The sequence below is a fragment of the Bos indicus genome, chromosome 4 (genome assembly GCF_029378745.1).
Source record: "Bos indicus isolate NIAB-ARS_2022 breed Sahiwal x Tharparkar chromosome 4, NIAB-ARS_B.indTharparkar_mat_pri_1.0, whole genome shotgun sequence".
Taxonomy (NCBI): domain Eukaryota; kingdom Metazoa; phylum Chordata; class Mammalia; order Artiodactyla; family Bovidae; genus Bos; species Bos indicus.
In genome coordinates this window covers 31,831,836-31,856,800 of record NC_091763.1, presented here as the reverse complement: position 1 = coordinate 31,856,800, position 24,965 = coordinate 31,831,836, and the positions used below count along the sequence as shown (strand labels likewise).

Here is a 24,965-nt window from a genome sequence, read left to right as displayed (position 1 = left end):
TCAGTCAGCATCCCTCTGGGTCAATGGCCAGCGTTTGGTCTAATTTTAAGTGTTGCTTCAGTACAATGTAAAGAGTTCTTTTACCTATCACAGCATGAGGAAAATATTTTTTTGCGAATATATGACTTCTTTTCTTTTGTCCTGTGTTTACTTCTCTCCTATAAGGCACTGTAGCAACGTGGTTAACATTCAAATTCTGGTGTAAGAGCATCTGGATTAAGACCCTACTCCCACTACTTATCAGTTCTATGAAGCTGGGCAAATTTACTTCACTTTCCTGTGCCTTAATTTCCTCCAAATGAGGTTGTTAATACAGTCCCCAGCTCACAGAATTGTGAGGATTCAAGTTAAGGCATTCGAACAACCACAGTGCATGCATTATAGTAAGTGCCCAGTACGTATTAGTTATTTCTAACTGCTATGCAGAGTACATCATGAGAAACGCTGGGCTGGAGGAAGCACAAGCTGGAATCAAGATTGCTGGGAGAAATATCAATAACCTCAGATGTGCAGATGACACCACCCTTATGGCAGAAAGTGAAGAAGAACTAAAGAGCCTCTTGATGAAAATGAAAGGGGAGAGTGAAAAAGTTGGCTTAATGCTCAACATTCAGAAAATTAAGATCATGGCATCCAGTCCCATCACTTCATGGCAAATAGATGGGGAAACAGTGGAAACAGTGGCTGGCTTTATTTTTCTGGGCTCCAAAATCACTGCAGATGGTGACTGCAGCCATGAAATTAAAAGATGCCTACTCCTTGGAAGGAAAGTTATGACTAACCTAGACAGCATATTAAAAAGCAGAGACATTGCTTCGCCAACAAAGGTTTGTCTAGTCAAGGCTATGGTTTTTCTGGTGGTCATATATGGATGTGAGAGTTGTCCTATAAAGAAAGCTGAGCACCGAAGAGTTGATGCTTTTGAACTGTAGTGTTAGAGAAGACTCTTGGGAGTCCCTTGGACTGCAAGGAGATCCAACCTGTCCATCCTAAACAAGATCAGTCCTGGGTGTTCATTAGAAGCACTGATGTTGAAGGTGAAACTCCAATACTTTGGCCACCTGATGCGAAGAGCTGACTCATTTGAAAAGACCCTGATACTGGGAAAGATTCAGGGCAGGAGGAGAAGGGGACGACAGAGGATGAGATGGTTGGCTGGCATCACCGATTCGATGTACGTGGGTTTGGGTGGACTCTGAGAGTTGGTGATGGACAGGGAGGTCTGGCGTGCTGCGGTTCATGTGGTCGCCAAGAGTCGGACACGACTGAGTGACTGAACTGAACTGAACTGAACTGAATGGATTGTCCACCAGGAGGGAAAATGTCCATTCTTTTGCCAAGGATATCTCTAATCATAAATTTACAAATAAGCATTTTAGATACCTGTTCTATGGCTGACTGAGTAACATAATTAACCAAGGCTGTTAGTTCCCAATGAAATTCATTCAACAAGCCCACAAGTGGTATATATACAGTAATTGAGGATGTCAGATTTGTGAGGGTCTCTGCCTGTAGTCTATTTGGGGAAATAGTCATGTAAATAAATAATGATAAGTCAACTTGAGAGTATGGGCACCAGGAGGAAGTGTTTAGCTTGTGCTGAAAGTCAGGGGAATTACATACTGGAGAAAATATTTGAATGGACCTTAAAGAAGAATTTGGGAGGGCCTTTCTGGCAGTGGTAGGAGCAGAGATGAAAGATAATATGGTGCCTTCAAGGAACATGTAGGTTGTGCAATAACTCTTTAACCTTTTATCCTAAAGGCAAAGGGGAGTCCTTAGAGGGTTTAATTTTATTTTAAAATATTATACCTTTTTTTTTTGTAGAAGTCATATATGCTCATTATGAAAAACAAGCAACATATTACAGAGAAATACATGAAAAGTAAAGATTTCCATTAATTTCCTCCCTCATCCCCGAGATAATTACTATTACAAAGTGTTTGAAGTATATTTCTCTACATTTCTTTCTAGGCATATAGTAACAAGTGCATGGTGATTATTATTATAATAGAATCTCGTGTGTGTACATTATATATATATATATATTAATAATTTAGTACTGAAGTTTTGCAGCACTTCCAGCCATTACAATGTTACCTGAATCCCCATTCCTATCTGTAGGAATCACTGTGAAGGTGAATCTATATACTCTAGACTTTGTGGAGACCAAGGAGTAAGACGGCTTACTTAGTAAGTTGTGCAAATTCAAAACTGGGCAGGCATCTTGACCACCTCTTTCAACTCTGCCCTCCACATTCATTTGGCCAAAAAGACCTGTTGATTTTACCTCAACAATTCAAATTTATTTCCTCTTTGCCTCTGCTAAGTCACTTCAGTTGTGTTCGACTCTGTGTAACCCCATAGACAGCAGCCCACCAGGCTCCCCTGACCCTGGGATTCTCCAGGCAAGAACACTGGAGTGGGTTGCCATTTCCTTCTCCAATGCATGAATGTGAAGAGTGAAAGTGAAGTCGCTCAGCCCTGGCTGACTCTTTGCAACCCCATGGACTGCAGCCTACCAGGCTCCTCCGTCCATGGGATTTTCCAGGCAAGAATATTGGAGTGGGTTGCCATTTCCTTCTCCAATGCATGAAAATGAAAGTGAAGTTGCTCAGTCATGTCCGACTCCTAGGGACCTCATGGACTGTAGCCTATCAGGCTCCTCTGTTCGTGGCCTATAATATATATAGTTTACGTCTTATAAGATTTAGTAAAGTAAAGGACTCCCTTGGAGGTCTAGTGGCTAAGACTCTGCTCCCAATGCAGGGGGCCTGGGTTTGATCTCTGCTCAGGGAACTAGATCCCATGTGTTGCACCTTAAAAAAAATGATCCTGTCTGTATGCAGCAACTATGGCATGGAACAACAGACAGGTTCCAAATTGGGAAAGGAGTAAGTCAAGGCTGTATATTGTCACCCCAGTTATTTAACTTATATGCACAGTACATCATGTGAAATGCCAGGCTGGATGAAGCACAAACTGGAATCAGGATTGCTGGGAGGAATATCAATAACCTCAGACACGCAGATGATAGCAGAAAGTGAAGAAGAACTAAAGAGACTCTTGATGAAAGTGAGAGGAGAGTGAAAAAGTTGGCTTAAAACTCAACATTCAAAAAACTGAGATCATGGCATCCGGCCCCATCACTTCATGGCAAATAGATGGCGAAACAATGGAAACAGTGACAGCCTTTATTTTCTTGGGCTCCAAAATCACTGCAGATGGTGAGTGCAGCCATGAAATTAAAAGACGCTTGCTCCTTGGAAGAAAAGTTATGACCAACGTAGACAGCATATTAAAAAGCAGAGACATTACTTTGCCAACAAAGGTCCATCTAGTCAAGGCTATGGTTTTTCCAGTAGTCGTGTATGGATGTGAGAGTTGGACTATAAAGAAAGCTGAGTGACGAAGAATTGATGCTTTTGAACTGTGGTGTTGGAGAAGACTCTTGAGAGTCCCTTGGACTGCAAGGAGATCCAACCTGTCCACCCTAAAGGAAATCAGTCCTGAATATTCATTGGAAGGACTGATGCTGAAGGTGAAACTCGAATACTTTTGCTACCTGATACGAAGAACCGACTCACTGGAAAAGACCCTGATGCTGGGAAAGATTGAAGGCAGGAGAAGAAGGAGACGACAGAGGATGAGATGGTTGGATGGTATCACCGACTCGATGGACGTGGGTTTGAGCAAGCTCTGGGAGTTGGTGATGGACAAGGAAGCCTAGCATGCTGCAGTCCATGGGGTTGTAGAGTCAGACACGACTGAGTGACTGAACTGAACTGAATGCAGCAACTAAGACTTGGCACAGCCAAATAATAAAATAAATATTAAAAAATATAATTAGTAAAATAAGCTTTAATGTTTTAAATTCTTTTAAAGATTAAGACTAATTTTGTATTTAAAACACTTAACACAGAATAGACTGGTTGTTATTATCACGATAATGAGCTAGGCACAGGAATGTCCACAAAGCCAGGGGGAAATTTTAGAGGAGCCATGAGCACCTTATGAATTTAAAAGAGTGAGCATTTCTAACCACTTCTGGTTTGGAACTTCTTGTTTTAAACAAATTTTCACTCAAATAAAGTCTTTTAAAAAAAAGAGAATTTAAAACAAAATATATCTTGAAGGTGAGTCAAGAAAGGCACCAAGGTCAAAGAGGTAAAAATCTCTTACACCCTTAGTAATCAAGAATTCCTAGCCTTCCTTGATAAGCTAGAGGAGTAGGATGGGGTAGGAGCTGGGAGCAACGTTCAAGAAGAAGGGGGCATATGTATACCTATTCCTGATTCCTGTTGATGCATGGCAGAAACCAACATAATATTGTAAAGCAATTATCCTTCAATTAAAAATAAATACAGAAAAAAAAAAAATCCTAACCTTGAGGTAAAAGCCCAAATGCCAACTGCACAGGAGCAGTTACTGAATCAGAAGTTGGGAACTTCAATGGTAAGCAAAGGCCAGGCCCCACTCCCAATTAATCATAATTGGTAGGAGTTGGCCCCCAGTAGGAGTGAGCCTTTTAATCTCACTGATTCTATTGTGCAGCCAGGAGTGAGGATCACTGCAATTCTAAACGAACGAGGACAAGAAGGGTGCTGACTGCAATGAAATTCACCAACTTCTCTGAAAACGTCCTGATTTTCATGCGAACTTTCCCAAACTTTAAAATGCTGACAAGTAATTTAAAATGTAAAAATAAACAACCAAATACTTTGGGAGTCAACGAAGACATGGATAGACGCTCTGTTGGGTGTCAGTTTGTGATCTTCCTTGCAGATCAACCTTCAGTTTGAAGAAACAAACTGATAAAGAGGGAAGTTAAATAACTTGACCAAGAATACACGGCAAGTGAGAATAAAAGTTGGGACTAATATTCAGTGTTCCTTCTCTGTTAGATTAAAAAACATTTGGAGATAAACTTTGAAGAGTGGGTGCGGCTGTAGGAAAAGAAAGGACGTTCCGGGCAGAAGGAATCTCCTGAACATTGCCCCAGGCATCCAGCAATCAAGGAAACCTGGCGATTCCTAAATAGTGCAAAGGGAATTTGGACCTCCTAACGAGGAGAATCAACAACTCCTGCGCTTTCCACAGGCGGGGCCGCGGAGGGGCGAGGCAGGTGAAGGACGATGAATTGCGACCTTCGTTTGGCGACGCTCACGACTCCTGCCGTAAAGGCCGGTGTGGCGCGTGCGCGTCTCCTTTCGTGCAGATTCCTGACGCGTTTGCTGCTGTTTTCTCACGGGTGTCGCCAGCGCTGTCGCAATGGTGAAGCTGAGCAAAGAGGCCAAGCAGAGGCTGCAGCAGCTTTTCAAGGGAGGACAATTTGCCATCCGCTGGGGTTTTATTCCTCTCGTGATTTACCTGGGTCAGTGGGAGAAGAACCTGGTAGGAGACGGGAGGGAAGAGGGTGCGGAGGCTGAGACTCCATTTTGGCCTGAGGCGTGAGGGAGAAACGCGACCACGCCGAGCACGGCTCTCGAGGCGCTCTGGTCAAGTGTGGTCCGTCTAAGCTGAGTTCGAGTTCTTGTTTTATCCTCCCCCCACCCCGCCTCCTTTTTTTTTCTTTCTGGTCTTTAACAAGTCACGTAATATTTCCCGTGCTGTCTGTAAGCAAGAGGTGACCTACTTTTCTGGATTTGGGGGACCTGAAAAGTCCTCATGTGCGTGGACCTGAGGGCCTAATGTGTGTGAAAGTGATTAGTTCACATTTGGACACTAGGTGTGTTTTCGGGAAGGTTATTGTCACCTGTCGTGGTGGGCCTAAGTGGAAAGAGGTTCTAAGCCTCATGGGTATGCCACTGCCTCGAGGCATGATTATGACAATAGTTGGTGGATGCTTCTGCGTCCTCACGTGCAGGTCAAGGTTTTACGCGCGGGGAAACCGAGGCATAGAACAGTTTTGTTCTTCGCTGAACGCCACACAGCTGTCAAATGGGGGAGCTATGAACTCAAGCAGTGGGCCTCCAAGGCCCATCCTCTTAACCACTATGCTGTATTGCGGAAATTTGAAAGTGGTAAGGCTCATATTTTTGCCTAGGGCCGCACACTGAGACTTTACACCGTTTCTCGCCTGGGGTAGTTTTGTATTTTTAAACTGATTGCCCAGTTCAGGCAGTAGGATGGAGTGGATAGCGTTCCGCCTTTGTCAGTTTGAGCATAGAGTTTGACATTGTGTAAAACTCCGGTTCACATTTCACAATCCTTTGATTTTTAATTAGATGCTGCTTCTTGTTTTTGGTTTTATGTTTTTTAGGTGTCATGTCTTGTAAGACGCGGTGCATTCGCTCAGCCTTGACGGAGCGTTTGATTATGCTGGATATTCCGTAGGCAGTTGTGGCTCCCATTTCCCCATGACTTGCAAGCCAACTAATAACCTGGAGATACTTCAGAATGCAGGGCTTAAAAAGACCCTTTTCCTCCCTTATTTTGAACGCATTTTTGGGGGGGTGGGGGGCGGGGTTTGGCTGCACCGTGGTCATGTGAAACTTCCGCTACCAGATACTGAACCTGCACTCCCTGCAGTGGGAGAGCGGATTCTTCACCGCTTCCCGGACTACCCGGGAAGTCCCTACTACACATGTTTTGAAAACGACTTACCTATTTGGCTGTGCCAGTTCTTAGTCGCAGCTTGTAGGATCTAGTTCCTTGACCAGGGATGGATCCCTGGCCCCCTGCTTTGGGAGCAGAGAGTCAGCCACTGCACCACCAGGGAAGTACTGCAATTTTAAAAGAAGCATTAGTTCCCCAGATTTTAGTAACTCTGTGTAGGTATTGAAAATTAGAGCAAGTAATTAGTCTGCTCTTACAGGCTGTTATTCCCCTTTCTCCCAAACTGTCCTCTTCCCCAGCCTTCGCTTAACTGTAAAAGGGCCCAGCAAAACTGGGAGGAGCTGTCCTTCTAGCTAAGGAAGTTAAGGGGTTTTTAATTCTTCCCCTTCTTTGTTCTGTGTCGTTTTTCCATTGTTGTGTATGTTGGGTCCCATTTTAGTCTGCTCCTGCTTTCTTTGTCCGTGTGGATTCTTTGCTCTTCTATGTCTTTTTCAGGTACCTTTTCTCCTCTCCTTTTTGAAATTCCTTTTCTGTTGCCAGAAAGCTGCAGCTGGTTGTTAAAATCTGTATAAGGAGGGTTTTGGTCTGAAGAGTAGACAGTGCTTTTCTTTTCCACTCTAGAATTATTTTCCTTTTTGTGCACACTGGCTATTTTCTTTTTACTAGGACTACCAGTAATCCTACAGTTTAGTGCTGGTACCCTTGTGTCTGGCTCGGGTGGAGACTGACGTTAAGGCTATCTTTTTATCTTTCCTTATTAACCATTGTTTTTTCCTTATACTGTATCTAAGCTTAATTTTAGGTCCGACCTAGTTCCCATGCTTTACTTCTCCATCAGCTCTCAGTAAAACTTTGCAAGTGCATATTGAATTTCTTGTGTAGTTTAGTTTCTTTCTTTTTTTTTTTTTGTAGTTTAATTCCAAACATAACCTTTTAGGGCTTCTGGAAGTACAGTGGGAATATAGTGCTATAAAATAGGACAGTGACCCGATAAAGCATCTGTTTGGACATTTACCAACAAAAAGATTTTAGTGAGTTACCTGTTGGAAGACAATTCTCCATAGTGTCTTGAATTTCTACAAATCTTGTGAGCAGAGGCAGTGACCACCCTTTGTTCATGTTTTTAAGGATGTTTGTAGGGTGGATAGCTTTGGAAAATAGTACCAGGGTAAAGGGGAGGCATGCTGTCCCTGCCCATTATAAAAGATTCTGGTTCCCCAAACACAGGGTCAGGGATCATCTTTAAATGCTGATTAGTCTGATTACAGCTATTGCTTGTAATAAGAGCATTGATTTAATTAACAATAGCTTGAAGTTTTTTTCCCTCTATCTCCAGCCTTTGGTTGCTTTGTAAAGAGAGGTTCATGGGGATAAAATGTCTTCAATTTTTTTCTTTAAAAAAGTATAATTTTTTACAGAAATAGACTCAAGAGTCACAGAACAACCTCGTGCGGGGTGGGGAAGAATGAGGGGAAGGGATAGGGAGTTTGGGATGGACAGGTATACACTGCTGTATTTAAAATGGATAACCTACTGTACAGCACAGGGAACTCTGCTTAGTGTTATGTGGAAGCCTGGATGGGAGGGAGTTTGGGGGAGAATGGACACATGTATATGTATGGCTGAGTCCCTCTACTCTCCACCTGAAACCAGCACAGCATTATTAATCAGCACAGCATTTTTAATCAGCTGTATTCCAACAGAAAATAAGTAAGTTAAAAAAAAAAAAAAAAAGCTTTAAAAAAAAAGTCTTAGTACTGTTTGTAGTTCTTCATTCAGTTTGATTTGGTAGTTTGTCTTTTTTGTGGGTAATGACTAAGAATGAAAGATCGTGTGTGCTAAGGGCTACTATTATAGGAGTAAGTTAGTTTGTCTTCCCTACTGATTAGTTCTGCACATGATCACATATTCTAGTGAAGATTCAAAACTAATCTGTTGCACAGGTAAATCTAGGTAATTCTGGTAGATGTGGATGTCATTCTAGCTACCAAATACTGATTTAGAAAGAAAACATTGTAAATTTTTTGTCTGCTAGAGTTTTAATTGGTCTTTATTCTCTTTCTTCCCTCTCCCTTTCCCCCAGGATTTAAGAGGGGTGCAGATCCTGGAATGCCTGAACCAACTGTTTTGAGGTACTGCTCTTACAAATAAGCATTGCAGGGCAAATGTTTATATATAAGTACTAAATCATGGCAAGCAGAAGAGAAGTAGTGCTAGGTATTGTAATGGAGCTTTATCAGTCAGGTGTAGTTTTGGGCTATTGGAAAATTGCAGCAATTTGCAGACCAGTCTAACTTTCATTATCAGGTAACTGCTTTCTCTCCTCTTCCTAATTTTTGTTTACTGTGCTGTGTTATAACCATAATGAAGTATGTTTTAAAAGGAAAAGAACTAATGTATCCTGCTACTTTAAAAGCTGAATGTTCTTAATTCCCATATTCCTGTCCTATCCTTATTAAAATATGTGAAACTTTGTATCATTCTAACAACAGTACAGTTAGAATTGATTCTAACAACAGTACAGTTAGAATTGATAGCCCATGTATTTTCCAGTTGTTGATCACTTAGGTTTTCAGTTTTTTTTTTAGTATTTTAATTAACAATATAACAAACATTTTTATGTGCATAGGTTTTATAGGTTTAGATTTATTTCCTTGTGATAAATTCTCATGGGATTAATAAGTCAGAGTATGGACATTTGTGGCTCTGAAAATGCATTCCTTTCAAATTTCCTTTCTCCAAAACAGCCTTGATGGTGTTGGATAAATACTGGTGAATACATACACACACGCAGCTACACGGAGTATGTGTATTCATATACTCATATGCATGTGTGTGTACATACTTGTGAAAACCACGTGTGTGTGTGTGTGTGTGTGTGAAGGCAGAATCTGGAACAGGAAGAATTGCTCTGTAGAAAGGACTGGTACTCATAGCACTGGGATGAGTAGCGCCCCTGCACGGGTGCTGTGGAATACCACCTTGACCTTCTGTCTTCCAGACATTTCTTGTGGATTGTCCTAACAGACTTTTTACTGCTATTCTAGATCTGTTTCTTCACACTCCTAATCTAAGCTACTACTTTCTAGAATGGTCATATCACTAACAGTCATTTGTAGTGTGTCAGCCACTGTGTTAAGTGCTTTATATACAGCATCTCTAGTTGTTACTTCAGTCCTTCAGAGCTGATCATACAGTCAGTGCGTGGTCGTGTATGTCTGTCTTGAAGGCCTGTACACTTTCCACTGGGTCATGTGGCCTCCCGCAGATAATATGATCTGCTACTTTACTTAGCACAATGCCATCTGATATGAATTTCCTCCACCTTCTCTGCCTTGCCAGTCTCTCCTTTTCTCAAAGCAAGGTTTTTTTCTTCTTTAGGGTACTGCCAAACGTGCCATCTACATGTCCATTTATGCTGTTATTCTTTACTGATAAAATTCTTCAATGAATGGTCTTCACTCCCTGCTTCCTTTCTTCACTTCCCTCTTTTCTGAATCTTTTGTGGTACAGCCTCTTAAAACTGCTTTCAGAGGTCCCCATCAAGCTTTTTGTTTTTAGTTTTTACTCTTTGAACTATCAGTTTTCCTTTTTGTAAAATGGGGACTCAGGTAATGTGTCTGCTACTGAGTAGCTGATTGACCTTAGACCAGTTACTTCCTAAGGGAAACAGTACCTTAGGAAATACTATCAGAGATGGGACTACCTGGTCAAGCTGTGTGAACATTTTTCAAGGACTGAAAATTATCATCAAATACTTCTTTCCAAGAGGCTGTTAACCTAAGATGAAGTTTCGTTTTTTATAAGTTTATAATATCTGATTTATAAGATTGTCCTGAGAATTGAAAAAGATTATTGTATGTAAAGTATTAACAGTGCTTGACACATAATGTATGAGCAATAAACTTAATAATTTTTAGCCTTTCTCTGTCATGTCCTTCACCCCACTTTTCTTCTGTGAAAACTAGGCTCTAGCTACATGATACTGTGTGTGAATCTCAGAATAAACTGTATTTTTTTCATGCCTTTGTCTGTATGCTTGTTCTCTGTCTGCCTGGAATGCTTCTTCCTTCAGTTTCCACTAGATGAAAACCTACCTTTAGAAAAGCTCAATCTCAAATTTTTTTTTTTTCCCCTCAGTCTCAAATTTATCACCTCTTCCTTAACTCTTCCACCTTTTCCTAGCAGAAACTGCTCCATTTTTTGTGTTCTGTGTCTCATTCTCTGCTTTGTATTATGCTTGTTGCTTGTTTTCATTTGTTTTGTCCTGTGAGTACCTGAAGTAGCTGCCAGATACTTGGGGAACACTTTGAAAGTGCTGAATTAACTTAATTAAAGGATCCTAACTTCTTTGTGGTATTGGGACAGGAATTGATAATAGCGTTTCTTCTTGTACAGTTTTTAGACTGGACCTGCATGCTGGGAAACAGCATTTCGTGCCCCAGGTGATACAGAACCCAGAAATGGGGATACATGTGCCCTTCTGTTGTATTGGCTTCAAATATCCCACCAAGAGTTGGCCCTTCAGAGTGAGGCGCCACCCCACCCCCCGCTTTTTCATGTCCTTATCATCATCTCAGTGCTCCTCTCCTTTCTGGTGGTGGTAATCATTCTTTTCTGTCATTAGGAACATTTTCTGATTTCTTTCCCGGGGTATTTGTGATATAGGAAGGAAATGAGTGCTGAAAAGGGTTATCCTGTTACAGAATTTCATATACTATGCTGCTTATACTGGGAAGACTGACTAAAGAGGTCTTCCTGGGTTGCCTCATCTGTACCCTGAAAGGAATAGACTTGTATTTGTCAGGGTTTTCAGTAATGTAAATGTTTTATTAATGTAAAACTCAGGAATATAAAGTTTATTGTTTATATATAAATTGATTTATATAGTATTTATGAAAATAATGTAGTTCAAGATTTACTGGTGTATTTTCCTTGTTAAGTTGTTGGATTCCTTGGGATTAGGTCCCCATTCATTGGTGTCCATCCTCTTTCACACAGGATGGTTCTGTGTATTAGGTTGTTTGATGTAAATGCCTTATTCAAAATGCAGTATTTAGTGAATAAGGGGCAAAACATTATTTAGGCAAAATACATGAATATTAACTAACTGGGAGAATGATTGTTCCCATTATCTGTATAAGACCAAGGAAGATTTTCTTTTCTGTTTATCTTAGATGCTCATTACCAATGAGGAAGAGACCTTGATAAATGAATATTTTGTTTTCATATCTTAACTGTATGCAAATATACTTGGGATTTAATGGGAGATTTTAATACACTTTTGAAAATTGAAAATAAGTGCATGTTGGTTTGCTTTATACACAAAAGGAAAATACTTTCTAAATACAAACTTAACAGAATGCTCTATTGTCATTTCGTAATGCAATTTTATTTAAGTTGACTTACTAGAAACTACATTTTTAATCAACAGGGCTGAGAAATAAAACACATCTTGTCTCCTTCCTGTATCTAACAAGGATATACCTTTATTTTCTGGTTTCATCAATCCTTCATGTCACTCTTTTGATTGACCTCAATATATGTTTTCCTTTTTGTTTATAATAGGTAACTACAATTAAAAGTAATAAAATTGTATTTCTTTAAATAGGTCTCTGATTTTTTTACTCAGTGAGATTGATGCTTCTGCTAATTCTGAATTTGGTGGTTGAGTAAACGTGAGCATAAATGTATAAAATCTTCTAGTTCTTAAGCTGTGTTTGAGAAGTTTTTACTTTGGGGTTTAATTTGTTTCTCCTCTTCACAAACATTTTAGCTTACTTTGGGGATAAAGGACTGTTTGGTCATCTGGTTTTGGAAGCAGTCAATGCAGAGGAACAACATGGAAGGTGTGCTCTCTGGCTGGGATAAGAGATGGGACATCGTTCAGACGGTCACCAGTTGGATGGCACAGGGCTCTTACTTCTCAGATGCATCTGTTGCAGAGTGGAACCTCTACTGACTTATTTATGATAGACTGTATTAAAATAAATGTTTTTAACAATGTTATGTCTTGAGTCCTTTTTGAATTGAACCTAATAGGACTGTCAGGTAAAAATTTAGCCATTTGGTACTTTTTCAAAACAGGGATCTATGTGTCTAGATGATACTTTGAAAAAGAAGCACATTTCCAAGTTAATTCATGTCCGTTCACTTAACAAATGGATTCTAGTTTCCCTTTGCAGTGAATTAATAACTCCTTTTGAGATGTTCTGAGGTAGTAAAAGGAGAGAGAGCTCTCTGTGACATACTGGGCCCTAACTTCCAGGGATGACGTTCTGATGAAATAGGATTCTTTGGCTGTGTTGGCAGGGCATGAGAATGGCATTGGAGGCTTATATGTCTGATTTGTGAGTTAAATGTGAGTCTTAAGATTTCCTTCACTAGGAAGCTGGAGGTGGCTGAGCAGGAGCCCATGGAGAGCTACGCAGAACAGTAGTACTTCCTATTTTCTGATAAAGGCGTTTATGGGAACTAGTTCAGTTCTGTGTTGTGGTTTCCTGGGACTTTATCTGTATTTGAAGGCACCCCTCACCTCCCTTTTTCTTAAACTTAGCTTCTGTAATTCTAACAAAATAGATCTATTTATTTATTTTGGGGAATTGTAATTACAGGAAAGTAGGCTTGAAACAAGAGATGACACATTGGATTGAATGTTTTAAACGTCTGGGTCAGAGAAGGATCATGAATGTAATCTCAGGTAACTGGAGCAATCATTACCAGAAATTTCCTCCTTATTTCTAATGTAAAGCCCTCTTGGTGATTTAAACCTATTTTCTCAAGTTTTGTTATCTTTGCCATGGAGATGTGGACTATTTTGGAAGCTTACTGCATGAGGGAATTTTAAAGTGGAATTCTTGAGAGCTAACTGCAGGGAAATCATTTCTGGTATGTACTTAATGTAATTGCTTTAATATTTCATGAATCTGAGCACGTATGCTTTTGCTAAGAGCTCTGACTAGCTTTTAAATCCCCTAGAATTGCTTACAATTGTGGCTGCCGCCTTCTACACCCCCATTCTTTCTACTAAATGGGTTGTCAGTGAATTTTTGTTAGTATTTTGGTACACATTTTTCTTTTTCACTCAGACTTTCTAGAACTTGAGAAAATAAAGCTATGGCAAGTGCCCCATTTGATAAAATACTTACATGGATAAGAAACATAAGTGGTTTTGTACTTTAGGAGCTAACTTGTAGCTGTTTATAAAGCCTGCAAATATTTTTGAAGTAAGAAATTGGGAATTAAGGAGAAAGGGACTAGTTCCTAGTTCTCATATCTGATGAAGCTAAGGAACAGAATTTAAGCATTTGTTCAAGGCACAGGGTAAGAACTGAGACTAAGTCTACACTTTAAAGTTTATTTCTGAAGGTTTGTGAAATGTTTATAATTAAGCTCCTACATTTTATTGAACTTTAGATTTTAGGACAGTGCAGTCCTGTTGAGCAAACATGAGTCTGTTCTGTGTTAAACACTAGAGAGTCCTTACAAATATGATGGTTTCTTTTTATTATTTTTAAAAAATTTTAAAAGTTGGAATATAGTTGCAATGTGGTGTTAAATTTTTGCTGTGCAATAGATTATTTCTGACCTTAATTTTGCTTAGACAAACCCTGAGCTGACAGGACCTGATTTGAGTCCTGGTCCTGCTACTTAGTTCCTACTGCCCTTCATACAGAGATCACTTACTCTTTAGACTGGAGTTTCTTCCACAAAATAGGGATAATACTTGTCTCAATGCGTTAGTCCCTGCTGCTGCTGCTGCTAAGTCGCTTCAGTCGTGTCCGACTCTGTGTGACCCCATAGACGGCAGCCCACCAGGCTCCCCCATCCCTGGGATTCTCCAGGCAAGAACACTGGAGTGGGTTGCCGTTCCTTCTCCAATGCATGAAAGTGAAAAGTGAAAGTGAAGTTGCTCAATCATGTCCGACTCTTAGCGACCCCATGGACTGCAGCCCACCGGCTCCTCCATCCATGGGATTTTCCAGGCAAGAGTACTGGAGTGGGGTGCCATTGCCTTCTCCGGCGTTAGTCCCTAAACCACAAGAATACTTGAGTGAGTAGCTGTTTCCTTCTCTGGTTGGCATAGCTGATCCTAGACTAGTAATCCTAGTCATAGAAGCTTGTTAGCAAAGCACATTTTCAGCTCTTCCTGGATCAGAAATGGGATGACCTCCCATGATCTGTGTGTTTTAATTAGCAGTCCATGGGGTCGCTAGGAGTCGGACACGAGTGAGCGACTTCACTTTCACTTCTCACTTTCATGCGTTGGAGAAGGAAATGGCAACCCACTCCAGTGTTCTTCCCTGGAGAATCCCAGGGACTGGGGAGCCTGTTGGGCTGCTGTCTATGGGGTTGCACAGAGTCGGACACGACTGAAGCAACTTAGCACCAGCAGCAGCAGCAGCAGCATTGTTTTAAATTAAACTTGTTATCTGAGATGTAGAATTCAATACAGTGTAAGAACCCATATAGAAAGATCCCTGTACGCCTTACCTAGTTTCCTCAAGTGGTAGCATCTTGTAAGACTATGATTTCAAGATATTGATGTTGATACAGTCAGAACCTTTCCATTACCACAGGCATCCCTCAGGTTACCTTTTTAATAGCTAACCTCCCTCCCTCACACCCTTGGCAACTAGTAATCTATTGTCCATTTCTATGGTTTTTCTCATTTCATTTTTGTATGTAAGAAAGTTACATAAATGGAATTATACAGTAAGTAACCTTTTGGGATTGGCTTTTTTCCACTCACTGTAATTCTTTGTAGATGGGTTGAGGTTTTGTGTTTATTCAGTTTATTCCTTTTTATTGCCAAGTAGTCCATGGTGTGGATATATGTAGAGGACATTTGAGTTGTTCCCAATTTTTAACTATTATGAATAAAGCTGCTATGAGCATTTGTGAACATCTCAAATGAACATGTGAACATGTTTGTGCGATCAATCTGTATTTTAAAAAGCCCTGTCATGACTGTACAACTCAGATTTGTGAATACTGTCCTAGGCTTGCAGTAACCTTCTTGCTTCCCAATAGGCATTAAAGTCTTCCCTATCATATCCAGAGTGATCCTTTTAAAAGTAAGATCACATCACATCCTGATCAAAACTCTCCAGTGGTTTCCTGTCTCACTGAGAATAAATGCCCAAATCCTTTCTGTGACTACGAAACAGCTGGTTTTATGTGCCTTTGATCTGTTACTCACCTAGGATCCTTCATGTTCACTTGCACTCTTGCTATTTTGATTTCTTGTCCTTCAAAAAGGCCAGGCATGTTCTCACTTTGGAATATGAGTTAGCTATTCTCCTGGAATTCTTTTTCCTGGGGCTTCCCTGGTGGCTTAGAGGTTAAAGCGTCTGCCTGCAGACGAACCCGGAGACAAACCCGGAGTTCGATCCCTGGGTCGGGAAGATCCCCTGGAGAAGGAAATGGCAACCCACTCCAGTATTCTTGCCTGGGAAATCCCATGTACGCAGGAGCCTGGTAGCCTACAGTCCACGGGGTCACAGAGTCGGACACGACTGAGCCTTTGATCTGTTACTCACCTAGGATTCTTCATGTTCACTTGCACTCTTGCTATTTTGATTTATTGTCCTTCAAAAAGGCCAGGCATGTTCTCACTTTGGAATTTGAGTTAGCTATTCTCTCTCCTAGAATTCTGTTTCCTAGATTTCCATGTGTGTGGCTTTATTCTATTCTCTGCCCAAATGCCATTTTGATAGAGACGACTTCTCTGATCCTTATGTAAAATGGCAAGCTCCACACCAGTCTTGTCACTCACTGTCTTTTTTAAATTTTATTTTTTAAAAATTGAAGTATAGTTGATTTACAATATTAAATTAATATTAATTAATAATTAAAGTGTTAGTTTCAGGTGTACCACAAAGTGATTCAGTGTTCATACACACACACACACACACACACACACACATGATTCTTCTCCATTATAGGATATAAGATATTGAATATAGTTATCTGTGCTATGTAGTATGTCTTTGTTTATCTATTTTATATATAGTAGTGTGTATCTATTAATACCAAACTCCTAATTTATCCCTCTTTGGTGACCGTAAGTTTATTTTCTATGTAAGTCTTTCTGTTTTGTAAATAATATATATCATTTTTTTGATTCTATGAGTAAGTGATATCATGATATTTGACTTTGATTCTCATTATTAGTATGATAATCTCTGGTTCCACTCACATTGCTGCAAATGGTATTTCATTTTTTTATGGCTGAATGGTATTCGTGTGTGTACGTGCCCATTCATCTGCCAGTGGACAGTTAGGTTGCTTCCCTATCTTGGCTAGTGTAAATAGTGCTGCTGTGAACGTTGGGGTGTGTGTATCTTTTTGAATTAGAGTTTTTATTTTTTTCAGATCTATGCTCAGGAGTGAGAGTACTGGATCATATTTAGCTCTATTTTTATTACATAAGGAACCTCCATACTGTTCTCCATAGTAGCTATGCCAGTTTACATTCCCATCAACAGTGTAGGAGGCATCCCTTTTCTCCACACCCTCTCCAGCATTTATTGTTTATAGATGTTGGCCATTCTGACTGGTGTGAGTTGATACCTTCATTGTATGTAGTTTTGATTTACATCTCCCTGTTAAGTAGTGATATTGAGTTTCTTCATGTGGCCACCTGCATGTCTCATTGGCCCATTCTCACCTTTTACCTTGTCTTCAAAGAAATTTTATCCACCTGATTTTCTGTATATGTATGTGTATAGTCTTATCTCACTTCGAAAATGCAAACTACATAAACACAGGATATTTTTATGTATTTTTAGAGGCTAGCACAGGTCCTGACATGTAGTAGATGTTCGATAAGAATGAATGGGTGAATAACATTATATGTGTTAAGTGTAAAATGCTTTGAGAACTGGAAACTTACAAATCATCATAAAGGGCCAGTATTATTCTGTGTTATTCATAATTGGTAAAAAAGCCTTCATGAAAGATGACATCAAAAGATGTTGCGGGGAGATGATATGAGAGAGGGATCGTTTACTATGACTTTGCACTTTTTTCATTTAGTCGCCACAACAATGCTATGAAGTAGGACATTAACTCCATTTTACAGATGAAACAGGTTTGGGTCATTTTCCCCGAATCACAGAAAAAACTTGTTTTTGAAACCATGTCTGCTAACTAAAAGCTTATGATGTTGTTATTGATATGTGCCACCATTAAAAGTAATTTATACAACTAATGAAATGGTATAATAGACATTTACAGCAACTACAAAATATTAACATTCCAAGTTCCATAAAGAGGGCCCATCTACTTCATCCAGTATCCAGGGCTGTATTCACAATAGGACATAGAGTAGTCAAATTCACATCACAAATGTAATTTACTTGAAATTATTATGCCAGCTGTAGTAAACTAAATGTTTATTTTTGTTATCTTTCCTTGAATAGCCTGTGTTTCTATTGAGATATTTTACATACAATAAAACGAGCATATCTTAAGTGTACAGTTTGGTGAGTGCTGCCAGTTTTGTATACCCTGTAACCACCATGCCAAGGTGGGGCCCAGGATCTCCTTGAACCTGGGATCCTTAGTGTTTCACACATGGTAGGTGCTCAGCAAATGCTTTTGAATTAAATGATAAACTTTTTTAAGGTTGATCTAGAAACTGTATGCTGCTGCTGCTGTTAAGTTGCTTCAGTCGTGTCCGACTCTGTGCGACCCCATAGACAGCAGCCCACCAGGCTCCGCCATCCCTGGGGTTCTCCAGGCAAGAACACTGGAGTGGGTTGCCGTTTGCTTCTCTAATGCGTGAAAGTGAAGTCGCTCAGTCGTGTCCGATTCTTATCGACCCCATGGACGGGTAGCCTACCAGGCTCCTCCATCCATGGGATTTTCCAGGCAAGAGTACTGGAGTGGGGTGCCATTACCTTCTCCAAGAAACTGTATAGGGAAGTTTGAATTGACGTTCTCTTTCTTTCCTGTAAGAAGCAGAGATGTGTGTATAGTCCATGGGGTGACCCACGAAGAGTCGGACATGTCTGAGAAACAGCAGTGACAGTCTTAGAATTTTACTCAAAACTGGGATGATGAATAAAAGGTCCTGCAACACATTCTGTTACATCAAGCAGAGTCCAGAAGATAAGGAAAAGGGCATGGAGACAGAGGAAGAAATACATTTTTTTCTGGGAAAAAAAAAACTGCCACTAACAGGAAGTGAGCTAAGAAATGTCAGCAACTCCTTCATGTTCCCTAATGTCTACTGAGGAGGAGACTATGAACAAGAAAGAAGCTCCTAGAGAGCAAAATTAGAGGTCCCAGGGTTTCCGTGGAAGTAGAACTGAAAGCCCCAGATACTGCCAGGAAGGGAAGTCTGTTTCTGCCCCCATATGATCCTATATTGCTACAGTCCAGTGACCACTAGGTTTTCCTCTCTCCCTTTTTTGAATGGCAATTTTAATGCTATTTTCTTGCGCCTATTCTGCCTTTGTATATTGGATAAGTTGGGGGTGGTTAACTTGTCTTTAAGCTCTTAGGTTGCTGGCCCCTGGAGGGCACTTCAGTCCAGGTGGGAGGTGCACATTTCCCAGAATTCCCGACCTATAACTTGGTTGCAATATCTAGATGAGGCTTGAGAATTAGTATATATGAATATTTGGTCAGCAAAAGCGGACATGTCAGAGAATCAAAAATTCATTTTCTGTTTCTCAAATTGTGATATGTAGCTGCTTGTTGCAATCAATCTAAAAGGCTCCCATACTTCTTGGCAGTTAGGTGTAACTCTGACTAACAATCTGATAATTGAGATAGAAGCAGAAGTGTTGTGTGGTACTTCTGGGAAGTCTCCGTAAAAGGGAAGTTTGTTTCTTGGATCTGAAATCACTGGATTACAGTTGACCATAAGGTTAAAGGCCATGCCCGAGGAATGATTGAGTGGTATACTCTTCGGAGTCTAGCAGGTCTCTGTGACTAATGAAGAGACCCTGTTTGCTCACACTTTCATTGACTCATGTATTATCAAATTTTCTGGTCTTTCTAAACAGATAAGGTATTGTTCTTTATGTTAGCATTTTTTTTTTTAAATGAGTGAGGTAAGCACCTTTTCATATTTTAAAGAATCATTTATGTTTCCTTTAGCCCATTTTTCTGTTGGAGTATTGATCTTTTCCATACTGATTTACAGGCACTTTATATTTTAGGGACGTTTTATCTGTGATATTAGTTGTAGATATTTTCTCTCAAGTTTTCATTTGTCATTTGATTTAGCTTAATGACCATCCTTGCCATGTAGAAGTTTTGAATTACATTAATTAGATCATTGACTTATAAAAATGCCATTTGGGTATTATTTCATACTCACAAAGTCTTTTTCTCTCTTGAGGTTGGAAAAAAATATTTTCCTAAGGTTTCCTTGGTATATGTTTTTTGATTCTTATTTGTTAGGAAACATCATTTTTACTTTTTAATTAAAAATATTATTTTTATACAACTTTAAAAGGTTATACTGCATTTATAGTTTTTACAGAATATTGCTGTTATATACTATGTATTGTAACATCCTTGTAGTCAACAATTTGTACTTCCAAGTCTCAACCCCTGAATTACCCCTTCCCTCAACAGGCAACCACTAGATTGTTCACTCTGTCTGTGAGTCTGCATTTTTTTGCTTACATTCACTATTTTGCTGTATTTTTTAGAGTCCACATATAAGTGATATCATATTGTATTTGGCTTTCTCTGACTTATTTCACTTAGAATAATGCCCTCCAAGTCTGTCCATGTTGCTGCAGATGGCAAGATTTCTTTTTTTATGGTTGAGTAGTGTTCCACTGTGTGTGTGTGTGTCTTTGTGTTTGTTTATATGTATATATACCATATCTTTATGTTTTGGTATATTTTGGTTTACATTTTATATTTTATTCCATTTGTAATTAATAACTAAAATGGTTTCTCATTTTACTTCACCACAACTTCTCTTAATGATTTTATTACTACCCTGACTTCAGGTTCCAGGGAGGAGATAAGATCAAGTAGATCTTACCTAAAATAGTTAGGATCAACTGGAGACATAGAAGGTGAAATGAAACAAGAAGAGGTTTTTGTAACAAATCCCGAAAGGATCACATTCGTTCCTTGGAGTCATACCCTCTTGCCTTTGGACCTCAGCAAATGCTTGTTAATTCTCCCTCTCTGTTCCTGCTCCCTCCCAATCCTCCCCATTTTCCTGACTTTCTTACCATAAGGGCAAGGGCCTGGTTGATTTGTTTGGTGTTATATCCCTAACACCTGGACTAGTACATGGTACATAGTGAGGTCTCAATATTTGGTAAGCTAAGAAGTAGAAAGAGGAGAGTGAAAAAGTTGGCTTAAAGCTCAGCATTCAGAAAACGAAGATCATGGCCTCTGGTCCCATCACTTCATGGCAAATAGATGGGGAAACAGTGGAAACAGTGTCAGACTTTATTTTTGGGGGCTCCAAAATCACTGCAGATGGTGACTGCAGCCATGAAATTAAAAGACGCTTACTCCTTGGAAGAAAAGTTATGACCAACCTAGACAGCATATTCAAAAGCAGAGACGTTACTTTGCCAACAAAGGTACGTCTAGTCAAGGCTATGGTTTTTCCTGTGGTCATGTATGAATGTGAGAGTTGGACTGTGAAGAAAGCTGAGCACTGAAGAATTGATGCTTTTGAACTGTGGTGTTGGAGAAGACTCTTGAGAGTCCCTTGGACTGCAAGGAGATCCAACCAGTCCATTCTGAAGGAGATCAGCCCTGGGATTTCTTTGGAAGGAATGACGCTAAAGCTGAAACTCCAGTACTTTGGCCACCTCATGCGAAGAGTTGACTCTGGAAAAGACTCTGATGCTGGGAGGGATTGGGGGCAGGAGGAGGAGGGGACGACAGAGGATGAGACGGCTGGATGGCATCACTGACTTGATGGACGTGAGTCTGAGTGAACTCTGGGAGTTGGTAATGGACAGGGAGGCCTGGTGTGCTTCGATTCATGGGGTCGCAAAGAATCGGACACGACTGAGCGACTGAACTGAACTGAACTGAAGAAGTAGAAATGCATAGAATGTTAATTGCCTACCCAAAATCCATTTCTGTGTAACCTCTGAATTTCTGCTCAGCTCTGTTCTCCAGTTTCCTGGAGTCTAACTTGCCCTGTGTTCATACAACTCAGGACCAAGGATCTGAGAAGTTTCTATAGATTCACTATTGGATGCATTTTTAATGAGATGTATATGCAAGAAGCAGATACTGCTCTGATGTGAGGAAAAAAGTTTTGTAATAGTATGTGTTTACTGTCTTGAAGAACTCCCTCCTCTGTGATATATTTAATGCTGAGTATCTTTTAACAGGACCATTCTCCAAAATTTAATTTTTTTCTTTTGCTTTTTTGGGTCTTTAAGTAATAGATTGAAGGAAAGTAAATAAAATACCTAAGATTATGCATTTACATTATTTCTCATATTGATGAGTTGTTTAAGTGGCCTGTGGATCAACTTACATGCAATTAGAGCAAATAGTGGAACTATTGTCATTTTTATTATCATCTTTCCCTTCCTCATTACTGTTATTTAAAATAAAGTCTCTATTTTAAAACACCACTGTTCTTCACTTGTATGTCTTAGAGTACCAATTTCGAACCTCAGTAATTTGCTTCTCTGCATTATGTATTGTATTTCCATATCATGTTGAATGGTAATCTGTAAGGGCTAACAGTTGAATTGCATTATGTTAATTTGCATATCCATTTGCTCAGTGTCCAGACTTTGAGGGACTGAGACACAGGGTGAGCACCTTAAAAAAAATTTTTTTTAACTTTTTATTTTGTATTGGAGTTAGCTGATTATGTTTTTGATAGTTTCAGATGGACAGCAAAGGGACTCATCCATACAGGTGAGCACCTTTTTGATGGAGGGTCTGAGACCAAATTTTGGGAGAGTGGTCAGTCCAGTAGGGGTCCTGAACTTGAAGAAGAGTGCAATGGTTTGGCTTCTGGACTCTGGATATGGAGAGGGTGGAGGCTTTGAAAGGAGGAGATTTAAATTGTCCAGACATTCTTCCGCTTAATTTTAAACCTAATTCTTAGTTATGGACTGTCTTCAACATCCTAATACACCCATTGTAAGTTGAAAATAAGAAAAAAAATGCATTTAATATGCCTAACCTACCAAGCGTCATAGCTTAGCCTAGCCTGCCTTAAATGTGTTCAGAACACTTACGGTTGGACAAAAATCATCTAACACAAAGTGTTGAATATCTGATGTAATTTGTTGAGTATGGTATTGAAAGTGAAAACCAGAACAGTTGTGTGGGTATGGAATGGTTGTAAGTGTATTAGTTGTTTGTTGTCACTATCAGGTGGCTGGGAGCTGAGGCTCCCTTGCTGTCCAGCATGACGAGAGAACATTGTACCACATTTCACTAGCCCAAGAAAAAATAAAAATTCTAGCTAGATATGGTTTCCACTGAAGGTGTCTCGCTTTCACACCATTATAATGTCAAAAACTCAAGTTGAACCATTGTTAAGTCGGAGACTGTCTAATTTTATTATGTAGATGTTTATTACCAGGTAAGTTTTAGTTAAATCTCACTCTTATCCAGCTGTTTCCCTTATTAGAAAAATAATTTGTTTAGGGTAAAGGAGAATAAAAAGGTAAATAACAGAGTATCTTTCCAAAAAGATTTTAGATGACTCATTTTCTTCTATTTTTTTTCTCTTTCCATGAGTCAGTGGGGATTTATTTTATTGATCTGTCTTCAAATTCATTAATTTGTGTTTTCTATTGTGCTGATAAATTATTAGTTTCTGATATTGAACTTTTCCTTATTAGATGTCAACTTGATTTCTTTAAAAATAAAGATTCCAGTTCTCTGTTGATGTACTCCCTCTTGTTATCTTCAATTTCTGTTTTACTTTACATGTTAATTATAGTTATTTTGAAGTCATTTCTGCTAACTTCAGTATCTGGAGCATCTCATCACTCTAACGCTTGGCTGTTAGTCTCTTTACCTTGATTCTTTTCCCCTGGTAATTTTTTATTTCATGTGTGAAAATAAAGGAAACCTCATTTAAAATGGAATCAGGAAGACTTGAAGGGGGAAGCTCTCACCCACATATCACTCCCCACAGCTTACAGACCCCAGTTGGAAGAAAGAATTCCTTCTGACCCATCAACAACAAGCTGTCCACTGCCTACAGCCAATAAAGAACTTCCACAGCCCTCACTAGTTTTTCCTAAAAGCCTAGTAAAGGCCCACCTTTCCCTACAGACTTGCCTGTGGTGCACCCTGTAGTTTTGCATGTTCTGAGCTGCAATTCTGCTCTTCCCGAATAAGCTCATTTTCCAACTGGCTGTGTTTTTTTGTTTTTTTAACATAAGCTAGATATTGTGGATAGTATTTGTAGAAGCTCTAGATTGTATTATCTTCTAAAAAGTGTTGAATTTTATTCTTCTTGTTCAGTCGCTCAGTTGTGTCTGACTGTGACCCCATGGACTGCAGCATGCCAGGCTTCCCTGTCCTTCACCATCTCCTGGAGCTTGCTCAAACTCATGTCCATTGAGTCAGTGATGCCATCCAACCATCTCATCCTCTGTCATCTCCTTCTGCTTTCTATCTTTCCCAGCATCAGGGTCTTTTTCCAGTGAGTCGGCTCTTGGGATGAGGTGGCCAGAGTATCGAAGCTTTCAGCTTTAGCATCAGTCCTTCCAATAAATACTCAGGATTGATTTTCTTTTTAGGACTGACTAGAGTTTTGTTCTAGCTGTCAAGTTACTGGCAAATCACCTTCATTCTGATGAGGATTGGATTTAGATTATTATGGTTGGTTTATTTCAGTTTTGACCTTTCTCCCAGGGTGTAGCCTTTATACCTAGAGCATGATCTTTTTTGGTGACTCATCTGAAAGTTTGGGATCCAATATCCTTCTACTGTAGCTCTTAGGTGGCTGGAACTCCATCTTCCCAGCACTGTGCTGCCTCTTAAACTTCTTCCCAGCTGTCCAGTATCTCAACAGTTATTCTCTTCTAGGACTTGAAAGTCTCACCTTTTGCTCATACAGCTTGGAGCCAAGGATGTGGGAAGAATTTCTATAAAATTTCCAGTTCTTGTTCTGAAGTTCTCTCCTGTCACTTCCCCCACCCAGCCCCTGACCTCTGAATCCTGACCACCATGGCAACCTCTGTTTCCTCTGTCCTTTGTAATGCAATTTTCTTCTTGAACTCAACTTCCTGAGCAGCGTAAATGTGAAGCTCCTTTTGCTTTCCTTCTTTCAAGTACTAGTTCTGTTTTAATTGCTGTCCAATCCTGAAAATTGTTATTTTATGCATTTTGTCCTGAATATGTCAATAAGTCTAAGCCTAGTATCAGCTATTCTGTCATGGATGAACTGTGAGTCCCAGACTTTGATTGCTTAATTG

At 39.8% G+C, this 24,965-nt stretch overlaps 1 protein-coding gene across 2 annotated transcripts; it reads left to right on the top strand.

Annotated features, from left to right (window-relative positions):
• The first annotated feature begins 5,194 nt into the window (after window positions 1-5,194).
• On the top strand, window positions 5,195-12,567 carry TOMM7 (translocase of outer mitochondrial membrane 7). Of its 2 annotated transcripts, none has more exons than XM_070787589.1 (3): window positions 5,195-5,374; window positions 8,642-8,690; window positions 10,957-12,328. In XM_070787589.1, exons 1-3 carry the CDS (start codon window positions 5,272-5,274, stop codon window positions 10,961-10,963), a joined length of 159 nt encoding a protein of 52 aa, XP_070643690.1. In that variant the 5' UTR covers window positions 5,195-5,271; the 3' UTR covers window positions 10,964-12,328. The 2 variants fall into 2 exon arrangements, with proteins under 2 accessions (XP_070643690.1, XP_070643689.1); XM_070787588.1 differs by lacking the exon at window positions 10,957-12,328 and adding an exon at window positions 12,335-12,567 and having other exon boundaries at window positions 5,201-5,374.
• Window positions 12,568-24,965: the final 12,398 nt, after the last annotated feature.

What these genes read in the sequence shown, in the direction of transcription:
- TOMM7 (XM_070787588.1), top strand. Translation starts at nt 5,272, where the DNA reads ATGGTGAAGCTGAGCAAAGAGGCCAAGCAGAGGCTGCAGCAGCTTTTC. An exon ending in TCCTCTCGTGATTTACCTGG is followed by an intron (nt 5,375 to 8,641) that starts GTCAGTGGGAGA and finishes CCTTTCCCCCAG; the next exon opens with GATTTAAGAGGGGTGCAGAT.